The sequence below is a fragment of the Adelges cooleyi genome, unplaced genomic scaffold (genome assembly GCF_023614345.1).
Source record: "Adelges cooleyi isolate 19-005CV unplaced genomic scaffold, UGA_ACOO_1.1 ACOO_flye_CR_arks_rails_tigmint_CR_PRNA_376, whole genome shotgun sequence".
In the NCBI taxonomy this organism is placed as follows: Eukaryota; Metazoa; Arthropoda; class Insecta; order Hemiptera; family Adelgidae; genus Adelges; species Adelges cooleyi.
In genome coordinates, this window is record NW_026096053.1 from 2,216,932 (window position 1) to 2,242,405 (window position 25,474).

The 25,474-nt window shown below is 31.4% G+C and overlaps 2 protein-coding genes across 9 annotated transcripts; one reads left to right on the forward strand and one right to left on the reverse strand.

Moving 5' to 3' along the window:
• The first annotated feature begins 1,057 nt into the window (after positions 1 to 1,057).
• On the forward strand, positions 1,058 to 3,257 carry LOC126840516 (transmembrane protein 138). 2 transcript variants are annotated; one of them, XM_050576318.1, is made up of 5 exons: positions 1,058 to 1,378; positions 1,442 to 1,552; positions 2,083 to 2,155; positions 2,234 to 2,408; positions 2,474 to 3,257. In XM_050576318.1, the coding sequence occupies exons 1-5, from the start codon at positions 1,281 to 1,283 to the stop codon at positions 2,599 to 2,601; spliced, it is 585 nt and encodes a 194-aa protein (XP_050432275.1). In that variant the 5' UTR covers positions 1,058 to 1,280; the 3' UTR covers positions 2,602 to 3,257. The 2 variants fall into 2 exon arrangements, with proteins under 2 accessions (XP_050432275.1, XP_050432276.1); XM_050576319.1 differs by having other exon boundaries at positions 1,059 to 1,552; positions 2,474 to 3,256.
• Positions 2,744 to 21,524, reverse strand: LOC126840514 (nocturnin). Of its 7 annotated transcripts, none has more exons than XM_050576311.1 (9): positions 21,235 to 21,524; positions 17,219 to 17,660; positions 17,004 to 17,134; positions 16,728 to 16,924; positions 6,427 to 6,596; positions 5,308 to 5,367; positions 5,110 to 5,231; positions 4,838 to 5,044; positions 2,744 to 3,831 (listed from the first exon to the last, which is right to left on the reverse strand). In XM_050576311.1, the coding sequence occupies exons 4-9, from the start codon at positions 16,916 to 16,918 to the stop codon at positions 3,349 to 3,351; spliced, it is 1,233 nt and encodes a 410-aa protein (XP_050432268.1). In that variant the 5' UTR covers positions 16,919 to 16,924; positions 17,004 to 17,134; positions 17,219 to 17,660; positions 21,235 to 21,524; the 3' UTR covers positions 2,744 to 3,348. The 7 variants fall into 7 exon arrangements, with proteins under 7 accessions (XP_050432268.1, XP_050432269.1, XP_050432267.1 ...); XM_050576312.1 differs by lacking the exon at positions 21,235 to 21,524 and adding an exon at positions 19,755 to 20,112; XM_050576310.1 differs by lacking the exon at positions 21,235 to 21,524 and adding an exon at positions 19,621 to 20,112.
• Between the last annotated feature and the right edge of the window lie 3,950 nt (positions 21,525 to 25,474).

Genomic DNA, 25,474 nt, shown 5'->3' on the forward strand with positions numbered 1-25,474 from the left:
CGACCTCATTGTGCCCGCCCCGACAACATTGTGCAGGCTTTTATTCTATACTTAAATTTTTTCCCCTTAAGCTCTTATTCGAAGAATTTTAACATGATTTTATCGGTAAAATTACTGAATTTTAGAGTCTTTAAATGTAAATTTCGAAAATTCTTTAGGCTTTTTCAAGAGTTATTAAATACAATAAAGTTATAAAATAATTCAATATTTAAATAAACCCTTAACCACCAAAATAATCCTCTAAAGCGTATAGGTATTTTTCGGCAGCAATGTCAGCGCATACAACAGACTGAGTCTGGTTTTTCTAGATAATAATAATTAAGTTAATTATTTGATTATATTATATTAACCAGAAAAGGTTTAATACGAGGGGCATTAAAATTCATGAGCTCATGTCATAATGACCTTTAAACTTGCTATCACTATAAGATCAGTTTATATTATCAGCAGGAAAAAAGAGATCCGCATCGCAAAGCGTAAACGCCCACTCTGCGTTTAGACTGTACAAAAGCTTAGGTGTTTTAAACTTAAAACGGTGAGATTTCCTCGTTACTTGTTAAACTTGAACGTCAATCGGCAATCCGATATAACTTCTGCTTAACGCATTGTTTATATATCATATTATATATATTGTAATATGCTTATTTTGCTCGCAAACAAACCTCGAGGACATTAACAGCTGTCAAACGGTGTAGGTACAAGTTTCTGGGATTTACAGCACTTTTATTATGAGCTGATCGAAATTCATACAGTTGTAGTACATACTTTTTCCTAGATCACTTTTTGTGTCTAATGGCATTCGACCGTGATTTTATTATCATTACAATTTAAGTTAGCTTTCATACGTTCAACTTGATTCATTTCTGGTCTCAGCGTTTGTTTATAATTTTCAAATTGATCGTTCTGGTAATAGTTCTATTGTGGATTATTATTACATTCGTGCATGTTATTTAATAATTTCAAATATTTGGTAATGTTACGTGGAACCCGTCGGACGTCTTATCGTTTAATGTGTTCATCAAAAATATAAAAAATTCGACCAACACGCTCATCTTCAAAGTTTTTAGACGTTAGGTCCATAACCTGTGTGACTGTATCGACCCCACTGCACTGAATGATTATCAGCCCTACATTGGCTGTAAAGCCTAAATAATATGTACACCTTGTTCTTTGTTCAAAACGGTCATTGAACAGAATATGTATGTGTTATGGTGGAGTCATATGGCGTTCAATTTTAATTATTATACTCGGGTACCACACATTAAAATACAGCATATTTGATGTTCACCGAACGGAACGAGTTCCGTTTACATACGTTGCCATGGACACTGCCGGTCAGTCTATTGGCAAAACACAAACGAGAGACTATGTCGAATAGGTATATACAACACCTATCTACAAAATAGGAGAAAATTATTAATATGGAACTGTCCAAGTTCAGGTACACTGTGGTGTTGGTTTTACAGCTTGTGTTGCTGGCAGTGGACCTGTTGTTCAACACGTTCATCCATCGGTTTCTCGGCAACACTGGAATATCCATTTTGCTTTTCATGTAAGTATAAAAAATGCATAGGTAAATCTATATCATCCCTTTGAAAATGGAGTAAATAATTGATCAACATTTATTAACTAAATTTTTTTAATTTAGATGTGTAATAGTTAGAATCTTAATCGGAAAATTTAAGCATTTTTTTTTAAATCAAACTATTATGTTTACTTTTTTTGTAATTTTAACAGAAATTTAAAGTTTACATACAAGCTGTAAACGTAACACTGTACATTAACAATATATTAAATACATAAATAATAATACATATTAAATTTATAAATAATAATACATATTAAATGTATAATACATTTTATTGTAAACGTTTTAATTTTTAATAAGAGCTCAACGGATTGTTAAGATTACCGTTAAAAGGGGTAGAATTTTTTAGTAAACACAACATATATGATAAGTAGGTGGACTTGACAATCGTTTGGATTAAAAATCAAGACTAGGTTTTTATGCAAATAGGTTTAAAAGGGTTTACTGGAATTTGTTGAACTCCATGCATTTACTCATATTTTGTAACATTGCAGACTTCAAGACATTGGTCAGTTGGTCGCATTCGCCGTGCTCCTTATAACTTTCTTCCAAACAAACATATTCCAAGTAACATATTTTTTCTTTGGTTTAAGATCAAAATTATTGTAATCATTGTTTGACAACACAAGAGTTTTGAACTTTTAGGCCGGTTTTATTGTATTACTGTTCAACGAGTTTCGATCAACAATTATTACCGGAGTGGTTTATTTCATTCTCACGTTATTCGTACAAGCGTGGACTTTGACAAACCGTTTTAAAGGACAAGTATACTTCTTTTGGCCCGACGGACTGTACATATTTTTCGTACTACATAAATTCAGTACGTATATAAGTCAGTGTTACTTAAATTAAAACCAAATAATGTTCTCTTTTTTTTTTCTTCAGTTTCTTGCTTGCACTATTATTTGTACAAGAGAACTGCCTTGAACATATCGGACCCTAAATTCTACACAGACGACTGGATCAACAATCGTATCAATCAAAACTCGCAACAACAAAGTCCTAAATTTTAAACAACCAATAAATGGAGTATGAGTTAAAACAAATGTCGAGGAAATCCAATAAGCGACGATGGGGAGTTAGCGAGTGACATGTATACCATTGGCTGAAGTATTATAACAATTGTGTAAGAGTTGTGGAAACGACAAACACGCATTTCAACAAATTGTATACTATTTTTATTACACAATACGTCATAAAAATAAACATAATAAATAAAAATAAATAATGACCTTTATACAGTAATTAACGATACGGTCGATTGGTTCTAAGAGTAATTTGTTATGATCACCAACATTAACATTGTTCACGTAAAAATAAATAATTCATACAACAGACGTATAGTTAAAACATTGCAAAATATGGTAAATGTTGATCAGAGTTTAAAATTATCCACGTTGTGAATGTAATGTATTGAATTTATATAAATATATATATTTGTTGTAAAATAATAAATTAAGAATAACATACATCATAACACCACGGAAATGGTGCTCAAAATACTTAAGGATAATCACATAAAGATCTATCTAATGTAAAGTGGTCATTATTATCACCAAGTTATGTGCCGAAATTTCAAAAAATAATAAATATATAATAAATAAATAATATCCGGAAACGATTTGTAAATAGAAAACTATTAATAATAACTATTTTTTCTATTTCAACAAAAATTGTGTCTATACATATATATAAATAAATAAATAATTAAATAAAATATATCATACTATATTAAAAACATGATTATTTACTCGTAGTTGTTATTTTTTGTTAAAGCGAAAATCGGCGACCAGAGAAAAGTGATCGGAAGGATAGGAAAAAGAGGGAACTCTATTCAGGCCGATGTCTGACCCGCTCGGCATGTTCAGGATGTTGCTGACAGTTAATTTCCCTTTAGTATAAAACATGTAGTCGATAGTATGCATAACCTCTCCTTCACTTTCCCTGATTTTCCACGACGTGTAAGGTGGTTCCAAGCCGTTTATCTTGTACGCACTGTCTAACGGGAAATCACAGCAGCCACACATTGTCTTGTATACTGGTTCTGTGGGTTCGGCGTTGAAGTCGCCACAAACAATGGTTGGACGGTCGCCAGCATAGCCGTGGACAAATTGTAAAATATCTTTGCCTTGTTCATTTCGTATAGACGCCAACAAAGCCCCTTTACGAGCCTTCAGATGAGTGGTCGACACACAAATCTCATTTCCCGAACACTTTTCTTTTAGCACCACTAACAACAACACCTGAGTGAGAACAAATAGAGAATATTTTTACACAAGTTTTTTTATATTAGCGAGTAAAACTAGATAAAACTAGAGAACTGCTGTTTTCTATTAATAAATCATTATTTATTATTTTATTAAAAAGAGCTCATACAAAAATGGTCAAACCGTATCTAAACACATATATGATTTTGATATTTTTATGATTTATTTATGGAAAAAAGCTAGTGAGATCGGGCATGGTGAGAACAGAGAATATTAGTGACAGGTTATAAGTAGGTATTTAGAATTATTTTAGTGAAAAGTAATAAAATCACTTTCAAATAAAAACTTTGGCACAAAACTATTATTAGATTTTTAAAGTTTTCTACAAAAAAAACATCTTTACAGAATTAAATTTTTTTTTTTAAATGGAAGTGGTACATATTTTATAAGCCCACACAAGTTTTAAATTTATTTATTTATTTTTAAGTTTTAGTGCCCTAATTTCAAGATGTAAATTGTGTAATTTTTAAGGTGTTAATCTAATGTTAAAGGGAAAGAGTAAACTTTTTGTTTTGTACTTATAAAGTACCCTTCAGATACAATTTCTAATTTATAGACTCCTACATAAAGAAATAAATTCGGTGGTTAAAAAATTATCTTTAGTCCAAATAATTCTTAGAAAATTTAATGTTATTGCCTGTGACTTACTTATTGTGATATTTTTTATGGATATAAGGTGATCATTTTTAATAAAAGACATAAGTATTTTGTAGATTTTTTTATAATATTTCCATTCTCCAATCGACCAGTCTAAATATACTCAACCCGTAAAGTTTATAAAATATGTACTGTTACCATTTTTTTTTAATAATACATTTAAAGTTGCTTTTTTCAAATTACATCATGTTACACAATTATAACCAAATACTTTATTGTCAATAAAATAGTTTATATTTAATTATTCACCACCTATAGTTATGCCTCAAATTGTTTAATTGAAAGTGATTTCAATATATAGAGCAATAATTTTAGCTATATTTACCTGATTACTATGCACCTTCCATACTTGCAAGACCTTTTCGTGTTTTTCCAAGAGCTCAAACTTATCATTTCTGTAGAATATTGCACATCCGTCCGGTCCGTTGTTGTCATTTATATACATGCAAGGCGAGTCCGGTTTTGGTACAAACACGCCACTATACGACTGAGTAGCTAAGGCTCTGCTAAGGAAATCAAAATGATCAACTTCCTAAACAGTAAATATTTTAAGTTAATAATACTTAGCTCAAAACATATTTGTACAGTTTTACAGACCTGTAAGCAAATGACATCGGGACTGTGTCGCAGAATCTCCTCTAGCAGATGACAACGTCGGCGTTTCCATTCCAACGCTTCCGGTGGACAGAGATCGAATTTGTCGTTGTTTTGGCCTAATGCTAAATACATCATAAACAATTAATATCAATGTGTTTTTTGTTCTTCAACTAGGTACTATCAAAATAGACTACAAACCTTGGGACAGTGCATTCCACTGAAGTACTCTTATACCGTGACTCTCAACGTTTTCTGAATCTAAACATTAACAACAATAAGATAAACAAATACGCTACTTAAATATTTTTTATTTTACTAATTTTTGATAATTTATATTTTATAAATGAGACTCTAAATACAAAGTTAGTGTTTTAATATATCTGTTATTTATTACAGACATGCAATAACTGATTAGTGTATAAAATTAGTTATGGTATAACTAGGGTTGGGAAGATGATGCATTTTGCATTTTTGTTAAAATTATAATTGAGAATAGTTTTACAAGAATCAAAATCCGTTTTAGGGAATCATAATACATAATTTTAATTTTTGGTGTTTTCAAACATTTTTTTTTTGTCTACCAAAAACGATGCAATGTCATGAAATGTATGATAAATAATCCCATTAATGTAAAAAAAAAAAACAATCAGCATGACCTTGACCAAATTTGAAATGGTAGGATATGCACCTGCACATCTGTGCTTTTCTATGAGTTCTTGTCCTCAATTTTTAATAAAACTATCCCCCCCCCCTTCACTTACTAGATTTAGCTCCTAAGACTTTTTTTATGCCAAGATTCAAAATGCCCAACAGGACACTAATAAACACAAAATGACATATCAGCCTAACTTCTCTGAACTTGAGACATGTTTTGAAACCGAGATGGGAGAAGTACATTACAACAAATAAATCTTAAGCCTGAATGGGATAAAATTAATCAATTTGAAATAAAAAATGTATTGCATCAGTTCGCATATTTTGACAGACTATGTATTGTTACAACAAATGTGACAATGAGTGATTCAAAAATAAATCAGTAATTTCAAAGGACATTACACCTTAACAATTCACCTTTAACCTTTTCATGCACATGATCACATATGAGGTCATAAAAAACAAATTGTACTTTTTCTAATAAATATATGAAAATTTTAGATTTTTTATAATAATCATTCTGTTTTCATTTACAAAAATGTTATATCGTTTATATTCTATTATATAAAAAAGAAATAAACCGGACAAAAAAAAAAAATGTTGCATCAAGAGATTTAGGTGATTCTTAGTAGTTAATTTTAAATAGAGCTTTACTTGACTGACCGTAAGGGACTTCTGTAAACGTTCTTTGAATAAGCTTTGACAGACATTGATCACTATGCTTATAACAATGATCCAACAGTTTTTCATATGAAATTTTAGGTTCGAAATCCAAATTTTTGTCTTGGGTATCTTCATTTTCTATTTTGATGGAAGAAGTGAAACTCCCCATCCTGAAAATATTTATTAACAATGTTAACATAGAAAAAAAAAAATTAATTTTGCCAAATTTTGACTATGTTAAAATGATAATTCTGAAATAATGTTTGGTTTATTATTTATACAACTATTGTTACTAAGGAGAATTGCCAGGTGATCAACTACAGTCTACAGATGACAACTATGTTTGTAAAATATATATATGTAAGTGTACACTTGTTACCAGACTCTTACCAAACGTATTTAAGAAAAGCCGCAGTTTTCGCCTTGATCGACCCTTTGAGCCTGTTTACATTATTGCTGACGCGGTACGACCGTGCTGGCCACATTATTCGTGACTGTAGCATGGCGTATCGCGCGACCGATCTTATCATGTCGGTACAACGTTTCAACTCAAATATACACTCTTAAAACCTACAATCTTTATTTACTATCGAGTGACTAAACACAGCAATTAATAAAATTAATTATATTATGATTAAAAAAAAAAACCGTCACCGACAAATTAACCGGCCCATCGTGACGGTCAAATACCTACAGCGTGTCTTGTGAGAATTTTTCGGTGCATTTCACGTAGTACATGATGGCAACTTTTAGTAATTAATTCGCCTGATGGCGAAAGGTCAAGGTAGAAGAAACCCCAGGCCCGGATGCGGTTAAACAGAGCGGTCTGCCGACTCAAAAACAATACAACAAAAAAAAATGTAAAAGAAAAACTATTGAAAATTATTATATTGTTCAGATTTACTGAACGGACCGAATAGCAATACAAAAACACAACAGTCGACAGCAAACAACTCCAACAGACAGAAATTAAAATCTAAATACAAGTCTATTAGGCATTAGCGGAATAATTATTCGAATCACTTTTGTGGGAAGAAAGGCTAAAAGATAATTGTGATAACGGCTGATAACGGCCGTTATCGGCGACCGCAGTGTTGCAAACATAAGCGAGTGGTCACCGACCTTTCCAAGGCGAGTCTCTTGAACCGCGGTTCCAAGTCGGCAAACAACGGCCGTTTTGGCGGCGGCAACAACGGGCACGGCTGCTGCGGACGACTACTGCCGTCAGCCGATGGTCCTCCAACTTGCGTGCCGACCACGGCGACATTTTCGGCGGACGTCATTTCTGAATGGTCTGTATTGTGGACTCGGCGCGGCCGTTGTTCGTTGTGGCTTGGGGGCACTTATATAAGCTTGCGCGGACCGTTATCGTTTGTGGGCCTTCGACGACTGTGTGGAAAAGCGTTCCTGGAACCGTTTTTATGAAGCCAAACTGTTTGCGTGAAGTATGTATGCAAATATTGGCTCTTATTTTCATTATTATTATTATTATTGTATCTTTTTTACATTATTTTATTGTTGTTTGCCATAGTATGGTTTCTTACAACCGCAGCCGTTTACAATAACAACAATGATGGTATCCGTTTGACGATCGAACGCGTGTGCAACAATCGCTGGTACATAATAATAAGGCGCCCGATACGGATCTCTGGATCTTTGCGCCGCCGTTGACACTACGGTCACCGCGATGAGTGATGACGTCTTATTTTCGTCGCGCAGTACCGTAGAGCAACTTGGGCTTGGCTAATCGAAAAATGGCTAATAGCACATAATAATATGGAAAAAAAAACAAAAAGAGCGATTTTAAGCCGGATCAAAATGTTGAAATTCGATCTATAGAAAGCCGTCAAGCCAGCTCAAAAACATACCTCCCGCGATACTGGCTGTGTCAGGGTCGCGCACTGCAAGACTGGCCTTTGTGTTCCATTGGCGGGGCTAGGTTTAGGGATTTAAGGGCCCATAAATTTAATAATATATGTAATTTTTGAAAATAAGGAAGTTAACTTCCGCCCCAAGATAAAAATATTTCCAATAATTGTTTCTGGTTAATATATACCGTTTTAATAATATACCGCAAATTAAAATTTATATCCCCACTCGCGGAACTGTCCGAAAATAAATGCATAATATATCTTATACACTTAATACACACAATAGACCGCGTAAGCGTTAAGTGTTGCGCGTAAAATATTTATGAAGCGAGTGACTAAGCTGAGGTGTACCAACCTTAATTTATTCGAAACCAGCGGACACGTGGCAGACAATAATATGGTAGACAAAATCTGTCGTCTTAAAGTCGAGAAAAATAATACTTAACGCCAATTCCGTACTATTACACTTAGCACTATTATTATGGGACTTGTTTGTCAGTTTCGTTGTCACTCGACGTTTCTAATTATAATAAATAACATTTGCACCGTGGCGTCGCGTCGGGTCAAAACAGAAATTCAAAAACTTGGTCGCTGGCCAACAGCTTTTTGATGCTTTTATTAAATTTCAATTATTATTATTATTTAATTGATTTTATCAAAGAGATGTAAATGATAATATTATCGAAGCGCCACAAAATAATACAGATGATTCCACTAAGCAAGTATTTTTTCATTAGCCGCTTATTTTAACTTGGGTACCGAATGTTTTGGTGAAATTTTCAAACACAAAGTCGGACTTAAGCTAGTCAGCACTAAGCACGTGGGCCGCTTTTTAAACGTTATTTAAGTATATTAATTTAATAAATTATTTCAATTATATCAACTATATTAAATTATACTATATGGTCGCAGCGGTGGGCGTTATTTCAAACGATTCGATCAACTTTGTATTTTTAAACTTAAAATGTATACAATTGTTTTAGCAGTAATTTCGTATTTTTAGTATAAGTAGTGTTAGTGTTAGTAGTGTAAGAATTCAAAATAAAATGTAGTCTTGTTTCCAAGTGGAGCTTGTATAGTTTTTTTACTGTTTCTTGGTTGTACGTACAACAACTTTAAACTTCACTTGGTTGTTAATTAAACAGTGTACTATTTGAAATGTTTTTACTTGTAATATTTTTTTAATAGCTAAGTTGTGTGATGCTAGAGGAGTGTGTATATAATTAAATATACACAATCATTAGGTCTTCCTTTTTAGACTAGCGCACCACTAGCCCAATAGATTTGCTTGAGCATAAAGCGAAGGTCGTCGGTGACCGTTTTGTATGAAGGTCGAATACTGAGGTGAACGACCCCAAATAATTGGGAGTAGACAGTAGTGATGAGATAGACTAAACTAATATAAACACCTATATAGATATCGACTATTGGGATTAAGTTACCGGATAAATATAAAACATTGTTTATTAATTTGTTCATAATTGTCATATTTCAATGGTTTATGTTTTTAGATATTAAATAGAATTTACATTGTTAACAATTAATATTAAATTATTTGTCTCTACGTCTATTCATCTATCTTGCAAACGTTTTCTTCAAAGGAATAATAATATTATAATAATACATATTTATGTGTTTTATAAACTCGAAATTTGTAAAAAAAGAAACCGAGTTTACCTTGAATAGTATTTAAGCAACTTGTATATTTTAACAGGTTGCACTAAGATAATAAGTCAAACAGTATACTAATATTATACTATTCTGTAATTTGTTATAATCTTTTTTTTATATTTAATAACTGTCTCGCTATAATTTTGTTACAAATAATAGCAATATGATAATGACAAATATATATATAATTTATAGTAGAAAATATAAATTGGATTTGTATTATTTAGTTTTAAAAAAAATCGTCTTAAAACGGGTTATTCTCCTACACCCTACCCATCTATAACTACTTTAATACTACCCAATTGTAAAAAATAATGTAAAAGAAACGTGTAGTAAAATAAAAATACTAAACCCCTCGGGCCTCTTCAAATATTAAATGCATTATAATAAAATAACAACCTTGATGGTTAGTATTATATTTTTTATTGTATACTATAATTTGTTTAAATTATATATCACCTATTTTGTTCTTGGGAACTATACGGTTTGCATAATACGAAAAACAATAAGGAACCGAGGATCGTTGAGACAAATCGGTAAATAAAATGGCAACTAAGGTCATCAATTTTTTTGGAGGAAGGGGGAGTTTGGGCCCTTATGATAATCTTGTTTGCCAATATAATAAACACAACTGTTGGCAAAAATAATAAGAAATCAACTAGAGAACTAAGGAACGACCAATAATTTGGAGGGGTCAATCTAACCTCAATCCATCACTTCAAATAGTTTTTAAATGAACATCTAAATTAAAAAAAAACCCTTTTTTATGTAAATCTACCATAATAATATGTATTTTCATTAGTTAAATTTGTATTTTCAATGCCGCCTACTATTTAATTTTATAACATTTATAAAAATATTATTGTATTGCAAAACTGAAATCTTGTTTTTTTATGAAGTAATAAAAAAATCTGTATTATAATATTTTCTAGTAGATAGTTTTTATTTTGGCTCTACTACAGCAGGCGCACATAATAGTGTAATAACACTAGCTGAGTTCACCATCATTTTTAGTGCCAAGGCGACAACAACTTTATCACACCGCACATTCAACTCGGCAGACTTTTTCTTCTTGTTGTTCCCAAGGACTTTTTCCACTGACTCAACTTTGCGCTATACACACAAATAAATTATAATTAAGTGTATCGATAGAGGCTGATATGAAGCTGATAGAGGGTGCCGAAGGTGGCTCAGTTCTGATATTGTATGGTTTGCATTGGATTTGAGAGCGTTAAACTTGCACACGGTTAACTTAGTCGGGACCCCGACGTTTAATAATTATTACACGACAAAGTAAAAGGTAAACAGTTTAGCAGCTAGCAGTGAAATGAAATGTGTAAGTACGATAATACAACTGTAAGGCAAAAGCAATTAACATCTTCGGGAGACTTGGCCATGTTTCAGCAAATCGAATATTCATTAAAAAACATCCCGGAAAACATAAATTTTGAAGATTTTTTTTAGTTAAAAATAACACTACTGTAATTTCTCGGTACTGCGGTTATTATACATTTTTAATGTGACGTGTGGCTGTCCACAGGAAATGTATTTTTAAATAAAACGTTCAAACGGGACATTAAAAAATAATATGTGTTCGCATCGGAGAGAAAGTAAGAGGTCCATACCATTCACCCAGGGCAAATTGAATTAGTCATCTCATTAGTAATCCAAACAACTAGATCGATAAAAGACAAACTTCAAGGTCGTCGAAAACAAAATTTTGCAATAATTATACATATTTTACAAAAACCTTGTCTCTAACCTCTGCTAACACAGAACAGTACAATATATATATATATCATACAATAAAATATAACCATATTTTTTCCCCAGTCAAAGTTTATCTTCTATGCGGATCTAAATAGGTATTACTTTTACAAATATGTGTTTTTTTCAAATTGTTTGTGTTTGGAGTTTGAACTGACTATAGCATTTTAAACAACGGACCCGATGGCCTAAGTAGTAAGTCTATAAGATCATAAATCGTACACCGAAGGTATAATTTAAATAGCCCGACATTTTTTAACTTCGGTTCGGAATAATATTTTTTAAAACCAGTCGAGAATTACTTAAAAACCAAAAATATATAACTAGTCCTTTTCCTAAAAGAGATTAAAAAGTTTTTTCTTTCGGTTTTACTTTGTTCGATGCTATTACAAGAAAAATACAAACCACAATTTTTGAAGTACCTAATAAGGAATAACCAAGTAGTCAGTAAAAAGTAGATAGTTTGCATCTAACCTCGTCGCAAAAAAATACATAGCATGTTAATGTCATTTATAAATTGTATAAAAGTAAACAGAAAAACATGTTTTAAAAGTATTGTTCAAGCTTAACAAACTGTTGTATGGCCTGTGGAAAGACGAAAATAAATCTAAGATCACACGAGCAAATCCATCAACTCCGAGAAGTTCAAGGTCATGAATATTATAATAGGAAGAAAATAGAATATATATGAGACCTCGTAAATATCATAGCTGATTATTCTTGGAAACATAATATATTCGTAATATATCCAACGTTTTTTTTTCAAGACATTTTTACACGAGATATAATATTACAATGGTCATATGTTGGTGTGACATTAAAAAAAAAAAACATTTTAAGGAACTCGTATTTTAAAAGCGTTTATAATAATTTTTTTTTATAAAACTATTAAAATAAAAGTACACACAAAACTGTTTTAAATAAAAATTTTAGAAAATAAATTTGTATTACGTAAAATAACTGATAAATGTACAACAGTTACTTTTTTCGAAATCAACGTTGACAATTAAATTTGATTACTGTTTTAAATATAACACAAAAAATTTAATTTTCATTATTTTCCATTATAATTTGTTAAAAAATTTGAATGCTTATATTTTCTCAGCAGAAAAAATGACTACACCTATTCGTGCCACGATCACTCTCCCCGAGAAGTGTATTTTTGTGCTTAATAAATTGATCTTACAACAGGTGGCTCGTGGCATAAAATTTGTACAGAATATTTGGAAAATATCATTTAAGTACAAGCGTCAAACACATAAGCCTAAATAAAATCTCCTTTTTCCTCATAGCTATACTTTTCTCAGCTATTGACATCTGCTATCCTATTTCTGAACCTCGACTCAACACGATTTGTCACATTTTCTACTTGTTTACCCTTATATCATTTTTAGTTACTTCCAACCATGTATTTTGTGGCCTTCCTTTACCTCTCTTTCATCTACCCCTTCCCAACAATACGCCTAATGTTAGGTACTTAAAACTACTACCAAATGTTTTCATTTTCACGGCATACCTTATCATCTGAATTTCTTCTTTCTTTATTATCCAAAGTCATACTCTGTCTTACTTCTACTTATCCTTAGTGCTTTCCTTCATTAAGTCTGTTCAAGCTTTCTCCAGCTAACCCTATAGCAAAATACAACAACATGCACCGCGGTATTAACTTTTACACCGGGGAAAAATAATCTATATAAATTATATTCGATTTGGTATGAACTTACAAGAACAAGTTGTCCATTTGTTATATCGACGAAGCGTTTAGATACAACCCATTCAACGTAAAAACATAAACATCATTATTTTCACCAAACTAGTTATTCATCCTAGTTGTTTACCGACTCGACTGATTTCCGATTGTTCGTTCATCGACCGGGTCGCATATCAAAATACACAGTAAGGCTTCAATCTAATCATTTTGGTTTGTCGTCAACACATTTTAATAGTTGAACGAACTGCGACGTTAAGAAAAATAAAGTTTTTTGTGAGCTACTATAGTAGTATTGTGGCATGATGTGCATTTTATAATTATTTACTTGCGATGGAAAGAAGTTTGTAAGCATTGATTCCCGTTAGCTTGGTTAATCGCTATTTAATGACTACAAAATCCGACTACAGACCGTTTATAATTATTTAATAGGTAAAAATGTACACGGAAACAAATCCATTCTATTCTCATACCCGCAATCAGCGTCATCACTTATGGTGATGTGATACAAGTATGGTAGGGGTAGAGTATGGTGATACAATTAGAGTTTAGACTTACTGGATAATACATTATTTGTTAAGAATCCCAAAAACTAAATAGGCGATAAGATTAGGTAATAGGTGTAAGATTTAAATTAAAAAACAAAGCACAGCAATAAGTTAGTTTTGTCACTTTCAAATCCAAAGACCTGAACCCCCTGACACAATTTTTCAAAATGTCCAAAAGCTTTCACTATAGTGGGTGAATCAAATCACAATAATTTGTTTTTTATTGTCTTGCAAGTATGACGTATCTAATTAATATTTAATAAAATAATTGCAAATTAAACTGACGATCAAAATGTTTACTGTTTTTCTTTATTAAATGGAACTTAACCTTTAAATTACCGGATTTTTTTGAGAACAAATTGTACAAGTGATGGTATACAAACGAATATATTTGTATAGTCTAATTTCAAACCCATCACTATTGATAATACTAATTAAATAATATCTTACATTTTCAAAAACTTTGCTTTCAAAAGAGCAGCACTACAAGCAGCCGTTTCTCCAGCAAAGTCTAAATGTGCAGATACTTCATGAATTATTCTTTCCGGTGTTTTTGTATACTTTGAATAGATAACAAAAAATGAAAATGAAACGTCCGAATTCATTTTTCCGCCGAAGACTCCTTTGAGATTTTGTTACACTATTAAAAGTTTTACAAAAAAAAAATCATTTTGTCGTATAATTTATTCAAATATTTTATGAATAAAAAAATACTTGTAAATGTATTATATTTTTCGTTATTTGCAAAATAAGATATTTACACAGAAGTCAGAACTATATGTTATACTAAAACAAGTTATTCATAAGAACAAATTTTAAAGTATAACATTGATTGACTACAAAACTATGGTATTAATTATATGTAAATAATAAAATATCACGTTTGGTAAAAACAAGTTTACCTGTAACAGTATCACACAGTAATCACACTTAGCAAAATTGTGGTTTTTTGAACATTTAAAAATAAAAACTATTAACGTTTACTTAATAAGTAAACAGGTACGGGGAAAAAACAGTCGCTTTTTAAGAATGACCATTTGTTGTTGTAAAATTCGTTTGGATACTAAACGAATTTGTTACATGAATGAAAACAAAAAATTATCATTAACATTTACTAAAGGTTTTTAAGTATTTTTTTTTTAAACATTTTAAAACATTTTTCTGAAATTAAATAAAAAGTAATTTTGCTGTTTTTTCCTTGTATCGTTCTAATGGAAGGTTATAGTTACAAAATATAGTTATATATATAACTACATACAAAATGCAATAATTTTAATAACATATTTCTCTCATAAAACAATTAGGTCATAAATAAATTAGACTATTTAGGTATAAACAACTCAAAAAACACACATACGTGAATATAATATATTACGTTACTGTTTCCCAAGTCCTATTTTAAACAAAAGTTTTTTGGTTCATATAATATATATGTTTACATATTAAAGTTTCTAAGATTAATATAGTTATAAAACATAAAAATCACCGAGTTATTTAAGTAATATTAGGATTAATTAAGATATATTTTTAATTAATTATGTCAATGAATTAACTTCTTCGTAATTAAATAGTTTACTTCATTCGGAATCGTTTTTTTCCACCGATCAATAATTTATTAATTATATTAATCACTAAATGTTTTTGTTTTTATAAATAGTTAAAAAGTATTTATTTAACAATTAATCGATAACTTATTTAAGTAGAAGTTTAATCGACTAATTCATCCGTCTTTGTTTATTATATTTCCTATATGTTATTTAAATTATTATCTGTTTGATCACAAGTTAATTTTATTATACCTTTTATATGAAATACAGTTAAAACAATAGAATAAATTATTTATTTTTTATTTTAACTCGAGCATATAAATATGCATACAATTACCTTGAAAAATAAACCATTTTAATAATTAATATTACTCTTGAATAATAAATCCATTGTTTTATTTACACATACCTTATTTCTAAGTTATAGAGCTATAGAGTATGGTTAATGACAAATAAGTGAAAATTGTTGTGTTAATTTCATATAAAGCCCTAAAAACTAATTCTATAATTCTCACACAAATATAATATTAAACTAATTCCCTGTAGGCTCGAAATGAAAAAAGGCTATCATCAATTTTTCATCATTTTCGAGGAGAGCATATTTTCCACTTTCTCACACAAAAAATCTCATATTTACTCAATTAACTATCTTTAAAATTGTCATTTTTACACAGTATTTGAAATTAATTTCTATTTAATTGCGTATTTCGGTATTTAAATTTGCAATTATAACAAAAGAAATTTTCAAAATAATATGCAAGTTCTTCGAACAATAGATTATGAACAGAACAAACATACAAATAACACATTTTTATTTTACAAAATAACATAATCCTAGCAAACTATTATTTAGAATTGTTTTATTTGCAAAAAAATACTTTATAATGAGAAGTAATGTTAATGAATTATGGTTGTACAAAATTAGAATAATAATCTAACGTGGAGTAAATGCTACATATTGACATAAAGAAATATTTTATCTTGCATATGTATGCCGCTTTAAGATAGGTTTTCTTTTTTGTAAGCTTAAAAAATGGCCGTTACTAGATACTAGTAGTCTTGTAAAGATTATCGGCTTATTATTTATTTCGAGCTCAAACGCTATGACCTGACGTTAGGTGACTTACAATTAACTCGTTAGGTAGGTTTTGTCGAAACAACTTATTCTACTGGTATTGCGATGACTTACCGAACCAAGTACAGAAGAAGTTCCCTGGGCGGTTCGTAGGGTTGGCCGGGTCTGAGTCCAAGCTCGACGCTCCTGGCTTGTAAACGCCTCTTGGCAGCCGGCGAAGTCATCAGACTGACGCTGGCCAGTGTTTCGGCGAGTTCCAGAGACCTCTTGATCGCCGACAAATCTTTCCGGCAAATTTCGTCCATGTCGACCTGCTCGCAACAAACTGTCTTTGCAAAACGTGCTATTGCAAAACAACCGCGTGATGGTAGTCAATAATCGGATACTCACCGGTAGTACAGCTAGCACAGCGGATGAGCGTGTCACGCGATCGAATGCTGACCGCCGATTAAACTACACAAGACGACGACGGCCAACGACGGTTTTTTTAGACCGCGTAATTTTGTAATAAATTTTTTTTTCTGCAATAAACCAAACAGTAAACCATACAGTATACCGAACAAACAGAGGACAATTATTGTTATTATCGCTGGACTAATAATTACCATTCGACGTGAAGAGAACGTGCGCCGTTTATTATAAAAAAAAAAAAAAAGCGCGTCCCAATGTAGAGGACTACGAGAAAAAACAATGCAATTCGCCGTATAACTGCTGCACGAGCGTATGCGAGACCGGTGGCCAAGCTAGTTTTCCATCGGTCAGGAAGTTGTGCATGCGATTTGAACGGCGGCGTCTCCGGCGAAAAGACTTCAATGCCGAGGTCACCACCTGCGGCCGGCCTTCCTCCTCGACACCACACACTCACATATGTACTATATAGACAAACACACGCCGGCGCTGCAATGGCAATTCAATGGAATAGCAGTGTAATAGTATAGTAATCTATGGTTAACACACACACAATTTGGCTCGTAAAACATTCACACCGGCTTTGAGTGGCATCGTCCGCCGACAGTTTTCACTGGTGCGATTTTCGTTTTCCAGGATCTACCGTGAAAAAATACTATTAATAATCTAGTCAGGACAGTGGTAATATAGCCTAGTAGAGGATGTATAACGGGTCATTACAGCTCATACAGGTCTATTCAACAGAAAGTCAAAAGTGTCAAGTGTGCGCATGTATAATACAAAAATGCAATCCGTTACCTCACGGTTAACGAATATTGTATTTATTGATTATATACATTGATATTACTGATTTTACTCGAAAAGGGTAAAAACGTCACGAATAAAACGTTGTGTTAACAAAATTACGTACTTAAAAATTATTTAATATTAATAGTGTATCTAGTATCGACAAAATATGATTGGTACGTGAAATATAATAGGTATTAATGATCACATATGCTATAAGTGATAAAAATCATAAAAAATAAACTGCTTCCATGCAAATTTGATGTCGATAGAAAGTGGCGAGAATAAATACGTGTGTTGGTAATCGTACCATTAGTTTTTTTTTGTTTTCTTTGATAAAATTAAGTTTGACTATACACTAGATACATACCATCAATCCGATTTTCAGATGTCCAACAAAAGTTTTATACTCCCGACATAATCTAATAACCTTCTTTAAACACATAATACTAAATAATAAGCATTCTGAGTAAAGAATGAAGAACATGACTAACATTCGCTTAGTTATGTATATACTAAAAATAAAAATGGTTTCTCTTCGTATTATTGTACTTATTAAGTTTAACCAATATGGATTGTTTAATATTTTTTTAATATAAAAATTAGAAATTTCGCGCCAACGCTATTATACATATGTGAATAATAAGCAGAAGTAATGTGGAATAGCTTATTAATAATTGTGTTTTTTTTGTAAAAGTATAGTTGACAGTTGACGTGGGTGTTGAAACTAAGAATGCAAATTCTATAAGCAATTTGACAACAGAGATTCCTAAATAGTAGTTTTGTTGATTGTTAAAAGCAAATTATAATTATTCACGATACAAACGCGAATGGTCAATTAAATTACACAAAATCGTAACTCAATCAAATGATAAATTATTGGTTTTATGCGTTGGATTTCTGTGTCCAATTCTGATGTTTAGCCGATAAAAATTATATTTGCATTAATTCTGACGGACAATAAAACCAATATGATTTATAACAATATTGTAATTACGTTAAATGCGTTAATTATAATGACAAATTGTACGAAGTACGAGTTTGTAATAAGATGATATTGCCATAAATAATAGTAATTGTAAAAGCAATTTTTCCGCCGAAGGCAAGTGGGTGGTTCTGTATTCGGAGATATTATAAGTGACCTAGTGTAAAACTGTATTAACATAAGCAAGTCAAAAACACCGCGTCACCGCGGCAAAAATCATTAATTGACGTTAACGGTGAGTTTACAAGTTCGGTTAAACTGTGCTAATTAATTAACCGTATGTATCGCGCAAACGAATTGATTAAAATATTTAGCATTTACACGTTCAGTTTTTTACTTTATTTAGTTCTGTTTTAATTCTAATTTTTAAACCGATGTTATTCGTTTACACACGATCGACGATTGCACAGATTTTTTCATGCAGCGCTTGAACTTATGCAGTTCAAATTTCTTAATAATTAATGAACGGTTCAATAATACAATTTTTAATACAGTTTGTTTGCCCAGTTTAACCAAACGGGTACACGGACCTCGACGTTAAGTTAGTTAAGGGGCAGAGGCACTAGCATTTATCAGAGCGCGTTGTATGCAATTTTGCAATAAAACTTAACATTAAGTTAAGATTTGTAAACTGATTTATTACCATAGCAGTATTTGCTTAGTATTTAATTTTTTTTCGAACTTTTATAACGCGTACAAAATTCGAACCTATTTTGGTATAAAAATAAAGCATTATTTAAATTTATTATTTCTATTTGAAATTTTGCACATTCTAAACATTTTTAATCGTTTTCACAATGATATTAATAACGAAAAATAAAAATTTACTTTGGTCGAACCATCAGGCAAGTATTGAAAAATCTATATCCGTTTTCAGAACTATAAACTAATGTCGGATTACGCGTGTAACGTAGTGGCTTCTTAAGAAATAAATTATAAGCTAAGCCGTTCGATTGTATTACCGTTTAGTGAAAATGATTAAGTATCAGACTTAATAGTACAAGTTCACAAAGTCACAACGTCGCTAAAGTTTTTACGCACAGTATTTAGTGATAATCCACCAACACGAACTACACTACTGACTACACTTAAACACAAAATAAATATGATAGCTTCTCAAAACGGAGACACGAACAACAGAATATTATATGAAAGAATGTGTCATAACTTTAACTAGTGATAATAATAGTGTCACTACCCGACGCCGGCGACGGAGTTACTATTTTTAATAAATATTTCAAATACAATTTTTGATTTTTAACGACAAAACTGAAAACGTTGAGATTTTGCACGTTCCGTTCAGTTTAACGATAGGACACTTCAAGTGCGACGCTATTGCACCGGAAAAACAAGTTTTGCTTAGGTACCACCACCGTCGTCGCACGCTGATAGCACTCGGCACTTGAGAATGAACGGTCCGATTTGATGTTATATTATGCACTTATTAAAAGTAATAAAAAAAAAAATACACAGTATCTAATAATAAAACAAAATGGCCCGTGCGAAACGATGTGACAGGTTCAGACCGAGAGGCGTCCGTGTTTACATCCGTGTAGCTGTTATTAAATTATACTAAATATTTTTTTAGTTTCAACAGAGTATAGAATTTTTGAAAACCAGCCAAACGCCGGTTTGGCCAAAATAACCTAGTGATAAACAGCATAGTGATAAATCCTAAAGGTTTTTGTTTGTTTACATCAAAACAGTGGTTTTTTTTGTTAAATACTGTTAATGTTATTAGATCGAGTCGAACAAAGAAATTCACGGATTAGCGACTGCACTGAAGTAGAGAAATCATCATTAAAAAAAAACACCTTACACTTATTAATAGATTCGTTGTCTTAAAATGATTTTCTATTTAAAATTATTTCGACAAGGCTGGACACAGCGCGTTGATAAGTTTAGGTCAAGCTAAAAGTTAAGACGTTACACTCCATCAAGGGTTTTGCCGAACTGGACGTACTTTGGTTTGCTCAAACTGTATGCGAGTGTAAATAAAAATCGTATGCTCGTATAATGTATTGGTCCAGATTTACACAGATATCATGCATATCATGATGGATCAAAACAAACCGGAATTTCGTACGCCAGGTGGTAAGCCGACATAGTCTATGTTAATATACAAGTGTACTGATTTTAGCTTAATGTCATTATCGACAAATCGCCCATATTTTACTCCTTAATAAATAAGTGGCGTACGCCACACCAGTCCTCTTGAAAAATGTCCGCATTATGTACCATTTATTTTTTAGCTGCAATATAATGTTGTAACGAAGGAGTCCTTGTCTGGACATTTTATTGGCCGTACCATTAATTATTCCTCACTAATATGAACCGATTCTATCGCAATTATTATTCTGTAGTGCACTAAGGCCGGCGCGGCGGTTATAATATAATGATTTGATCACAGCGACCGGTAGTATAACGTTATGTTATACTTACAGTGATATTGTTCGGAATTGAAAACCAGATGGGTAAGTGTAGACCGCACAACCCTGATGTCTAGGCCGTCGAATTATAAGTTGAACGATTAAAATTTATGAATCTCAACGCGCATTTGTCGGCGGCAATTAACCGAATTTCCACTATACGATCTCGCGAACAAATAGTTATTCAAATTATTTAGCCAACACAAATTAAAATACGATATCTATTAAAGTAATTTTAAAAAAAAATCTGCGAAGAACGTATAACAACAAAAAGAAAATTACTCTCTAACACACACTAACAGCAAAACTGTAACGACAATAGTGTTTACATCAGCTTAATTTATCTGCTATTTATATGATCACGATTCTTTATAGATTATGGCAAAAAAAAACACGCAAAACTAGTTATCAATTTGCGTCATTTGGATTAAACTGGCTTATTTTTCTTGCTTTTTTTTATGAACAACTGTCAACTTGACTTTAAAAGTATAAAAGAATACCCTTTTTCTTTAAAAATTTAAAATAAAATCACCATAACATTTTTTAACTTTGAATATGTCACTTTATAGTTTTCAAACATTTCTCGGAATCAATTATTTATAATCAAACAATTTCCAAAATTAAATTTTATTTTAGTTTAAAAATCGTTTGGGTTTTTAACAAATATGGCGTTGGGTTAAGTGGTGGTCAAATATTATGTTAAACGTGATCTAGTTGGTTTTTATTTATACCCCAAGCAATCAACGGCACACGAATACCAGAATATTTAATTAGAAACTTAAAAAAAACAAACCTTTTTAAACACTAACCATTGTATGTTTTGATAACGAATATCAAATAAAAGTAACAATAAATACAACATGGTATATAATGGATTGTGTTCTCGGCTTAATTGTTTTCTCTTGATTGTTTTGTTCAATTGTAATTAAATATTTACAGAAGTATTGACAAAAAAGTGCAACATACATAATAGTATGATGTTTTGTATTAGATTCAATCAATTATTTTATGCAACCTCTCAACAATTACTGTGGATGTCAAATCAGTGAACACTGCTAACCGATGCCTGAATAAGACGGTACCTATATTTTATAACGACTGATAAATGTGTACAAATTCAAGTTAATACTTTCTTAATTGATCTTCCATGGCAGTTTAAATCATCTACCACGTGTCAATAGCCATCTACTTAAGTCGCAATGCAATACATTTTTTTGTAAATTTGGTAAATTTGAAAATTGTATAAAAAAAAAATTGTCATTTTTAAAAAGTCACTTGCCTGTTCTTTTCCCTGTACCCTTCGTATCAACTTTTATTCTAGTTATGATGAAATCAAACAACAACAACTACAGAAGTTGATAATGCCATTTAAATATTATACTACGACTACTACAATTATATTAAGCTACTATATGTGCGTCATTTTAATAATATGTTTTTATGAATTTTAATAGTATGTGTTTATAAAGAATCATGTCATTGTAAGACGGAAGTCACCGACTTTTATTAAAACAACGAAAAAATTCAATCATCTTAATTAGACGTTTACTTTGTACACTAGTTACACACTCTATTTACAATTTATCAAATATATTATTATGCATTAAATTAATGCCATTAAGATTGTCGGTATACATTGTTTAATTAGATACAAGATAATTATGTTTTTGTGTACTACCAACTTCGAAGGTCGTACAAGAGTTAAGAACGAGTGTTAATAATAATAACAATCGTGTGTTTTTATGTTTACTTAAGTATACATACATTTGATAAATTTAATAATATAATACACTGCACTAATAGATTTTGTACTTTCGTAGAGTTTTGATATAGTTTCCCCTCCTTGGTCTTCCCGACATTAAAACGCACTATTATAATATGTGTTAATATTTTTTTTGCAATACTTAATGGCTTTTCGTGTTTTCCACTGCTAGTATATTATATTGTATTTGGTCTGTTAAAGAGTTGAAAAGATAATAATAATAATATATTACATTATGCCGGACGTGATCGATGAATGGTCATTGTGGTATCTCATTTACCGCATTCGCCATGTTCCGGCAATACATGGCCGTGCACAAAGCTCAATGCAACTTCACAATTATTTTCTTCATGTGTTGGGCCAAAAATAATAGACCCTAAGTATATATATATATATATCGGTCTGACCGCGCTTTATACATTCGTCGCAACAATAATAATAATTATTATCCTTGGAAGCAAGTAGCAACAGTGGGATTTGTAGTGTGAAGGTAAACCGAAAATTAATCGTTACATTAACGGATAATTACTGCTGACAACATTTGAATGGGCATTATTCAAATACAATACGGTGAAAATTGCGTTAAAAAAAAAGTCAACTATTTTACGCTAACAATTTCAAGGAAACCTACACTATGTTATGCGAAAACTTGTTTGGTTCTACACGGACAACAAGGGACAAGGCTAGAGGAATAATATTATTAAAAAAAAAAACACCTTAGTATTTGACAGAAAACAATTTCGGAAAAGTTTCAACCCTCAATTCAACCTTGAAAGTGGTAAAAACACCGTTTTTTTATTATGTTATTAAATGTTTATCAGTTATCACAATTACCAAATGAAAAGTATAACAACACTGACCTCGGAACCATGCGATAATTAGTATATTATGAATTCGTGAGCTTTGAAGTTTATCCAAGGTTACTATTGTCAACGTCATTCAAAAAATATCATCTATAGTAAGTGCATTTTCTTTCTACAATAATTTTAATAGAACGTCTAATACGCGACGTGTAGTGTGAAGTGAGGCAAGAGTTAACATAAAGAGCAAAAGTAAATGTGATTTTGAAAATCATATAATTGACAGTTTATAGTAAAACTTTTGATGATTAAATTTATTAGTAACTTTTAATACATTTACTTTAGTTATAAGATGTTAATGTACTTATTGGTTATCACACAATTTTTAACTGCAGGTCGGTAGAGTAAATACTTAAAAAAAATACCCCAAACAAATTTTGAACTAATTCCATAATTTTTCTGAAAGTTATAGTGTGGTATATTTTAAGATTAACCTCTTTTTTTTTTTTTTTTAGGTTGTTTTACTCGGTTCTGGTACTAGATACATGAAATGGTACTAGAAGGAAGGCTAGAGGAAAATATTTTGAAAGTCAGTACCCCTAAAGAAGAGGGGGAAAAAATACCAATATTATTTATTTTATTCGTCATATTTTGGTGCAGTAAAGTTTATTTTTATAATTTGATGTCTGATTTAGTTCAGACTCTGGTGTAACCAACCCCTGAATAAATAAATAAAAAAAGATAAAACCAATTGATAAAAAAAGACACAACAAATTCACATTTAATACACACTTATTTATTCCTTTCTGGTAATGGGGATTTTTTTTTCCACCTAAAACCTTCGCCTTGTTGCTGCAACTGTTGATTTACAAGAGTTGCATCCTGGGGAGAGTGGATACGGTGCTGTGGTTTCCCGTGGCGTTCCGCACCAGGCGCGTGGCCATTTCTCTCTCCAGCCGGTAGCTCGCCCCAGCTAGAGAAACGGCCAGCGACCGAGATATGAACCACGGCTAGTGCGTAAAAGCATTGCCGCGGTAACCCTCTCGGTTACGACGCCACGACGATAATGTCCCCAAATAATATACCATATTGAAAATCTTATAGTTAATAATATTTGATATATCCAATTTATTGGATAAAATTTGAGATTCGAACAATATAATTAATATACAATCGTTTCCCTCTGAGAAAAATATCAAAGTATCATAATGTTCTTAGCTTTTAAATAAATTAATTCGCGCTCATGATCTATATGTCGCTTCATATTAGCAATGTGACATAAATCCGGACTTTGAAATCAGAAAATCTGAATTTTGCGTTTTAAAATAGAAAATGTTTGATATTTAAATTTAAATCATATAAAAAAATATGTGTTTATGTCATAGTTATTTGAAAACCAAAGATATTTTATCGTTAGCTGAAGAGGTTTCAATATACAAAATTAATTTAAAAATCCTAAATGAAGATTTGAAAATACGTATTCTTGATCTCCGTGAACATTCGATATTTTAAAAATGGCCTTAATTTAAAAAATCTTTAAACTTATCAGTTTTATTTGTTTTAGCATTATTTTCGACTAATGTTTGCCTCTGAATCGCACCACCATGGACCATCTTAGCGCGTAACGTTCAACGGATGGCTGACTAACCGGTTTATTTGAATTTGTCCTATGATTAAAGAGCTCAATCCTT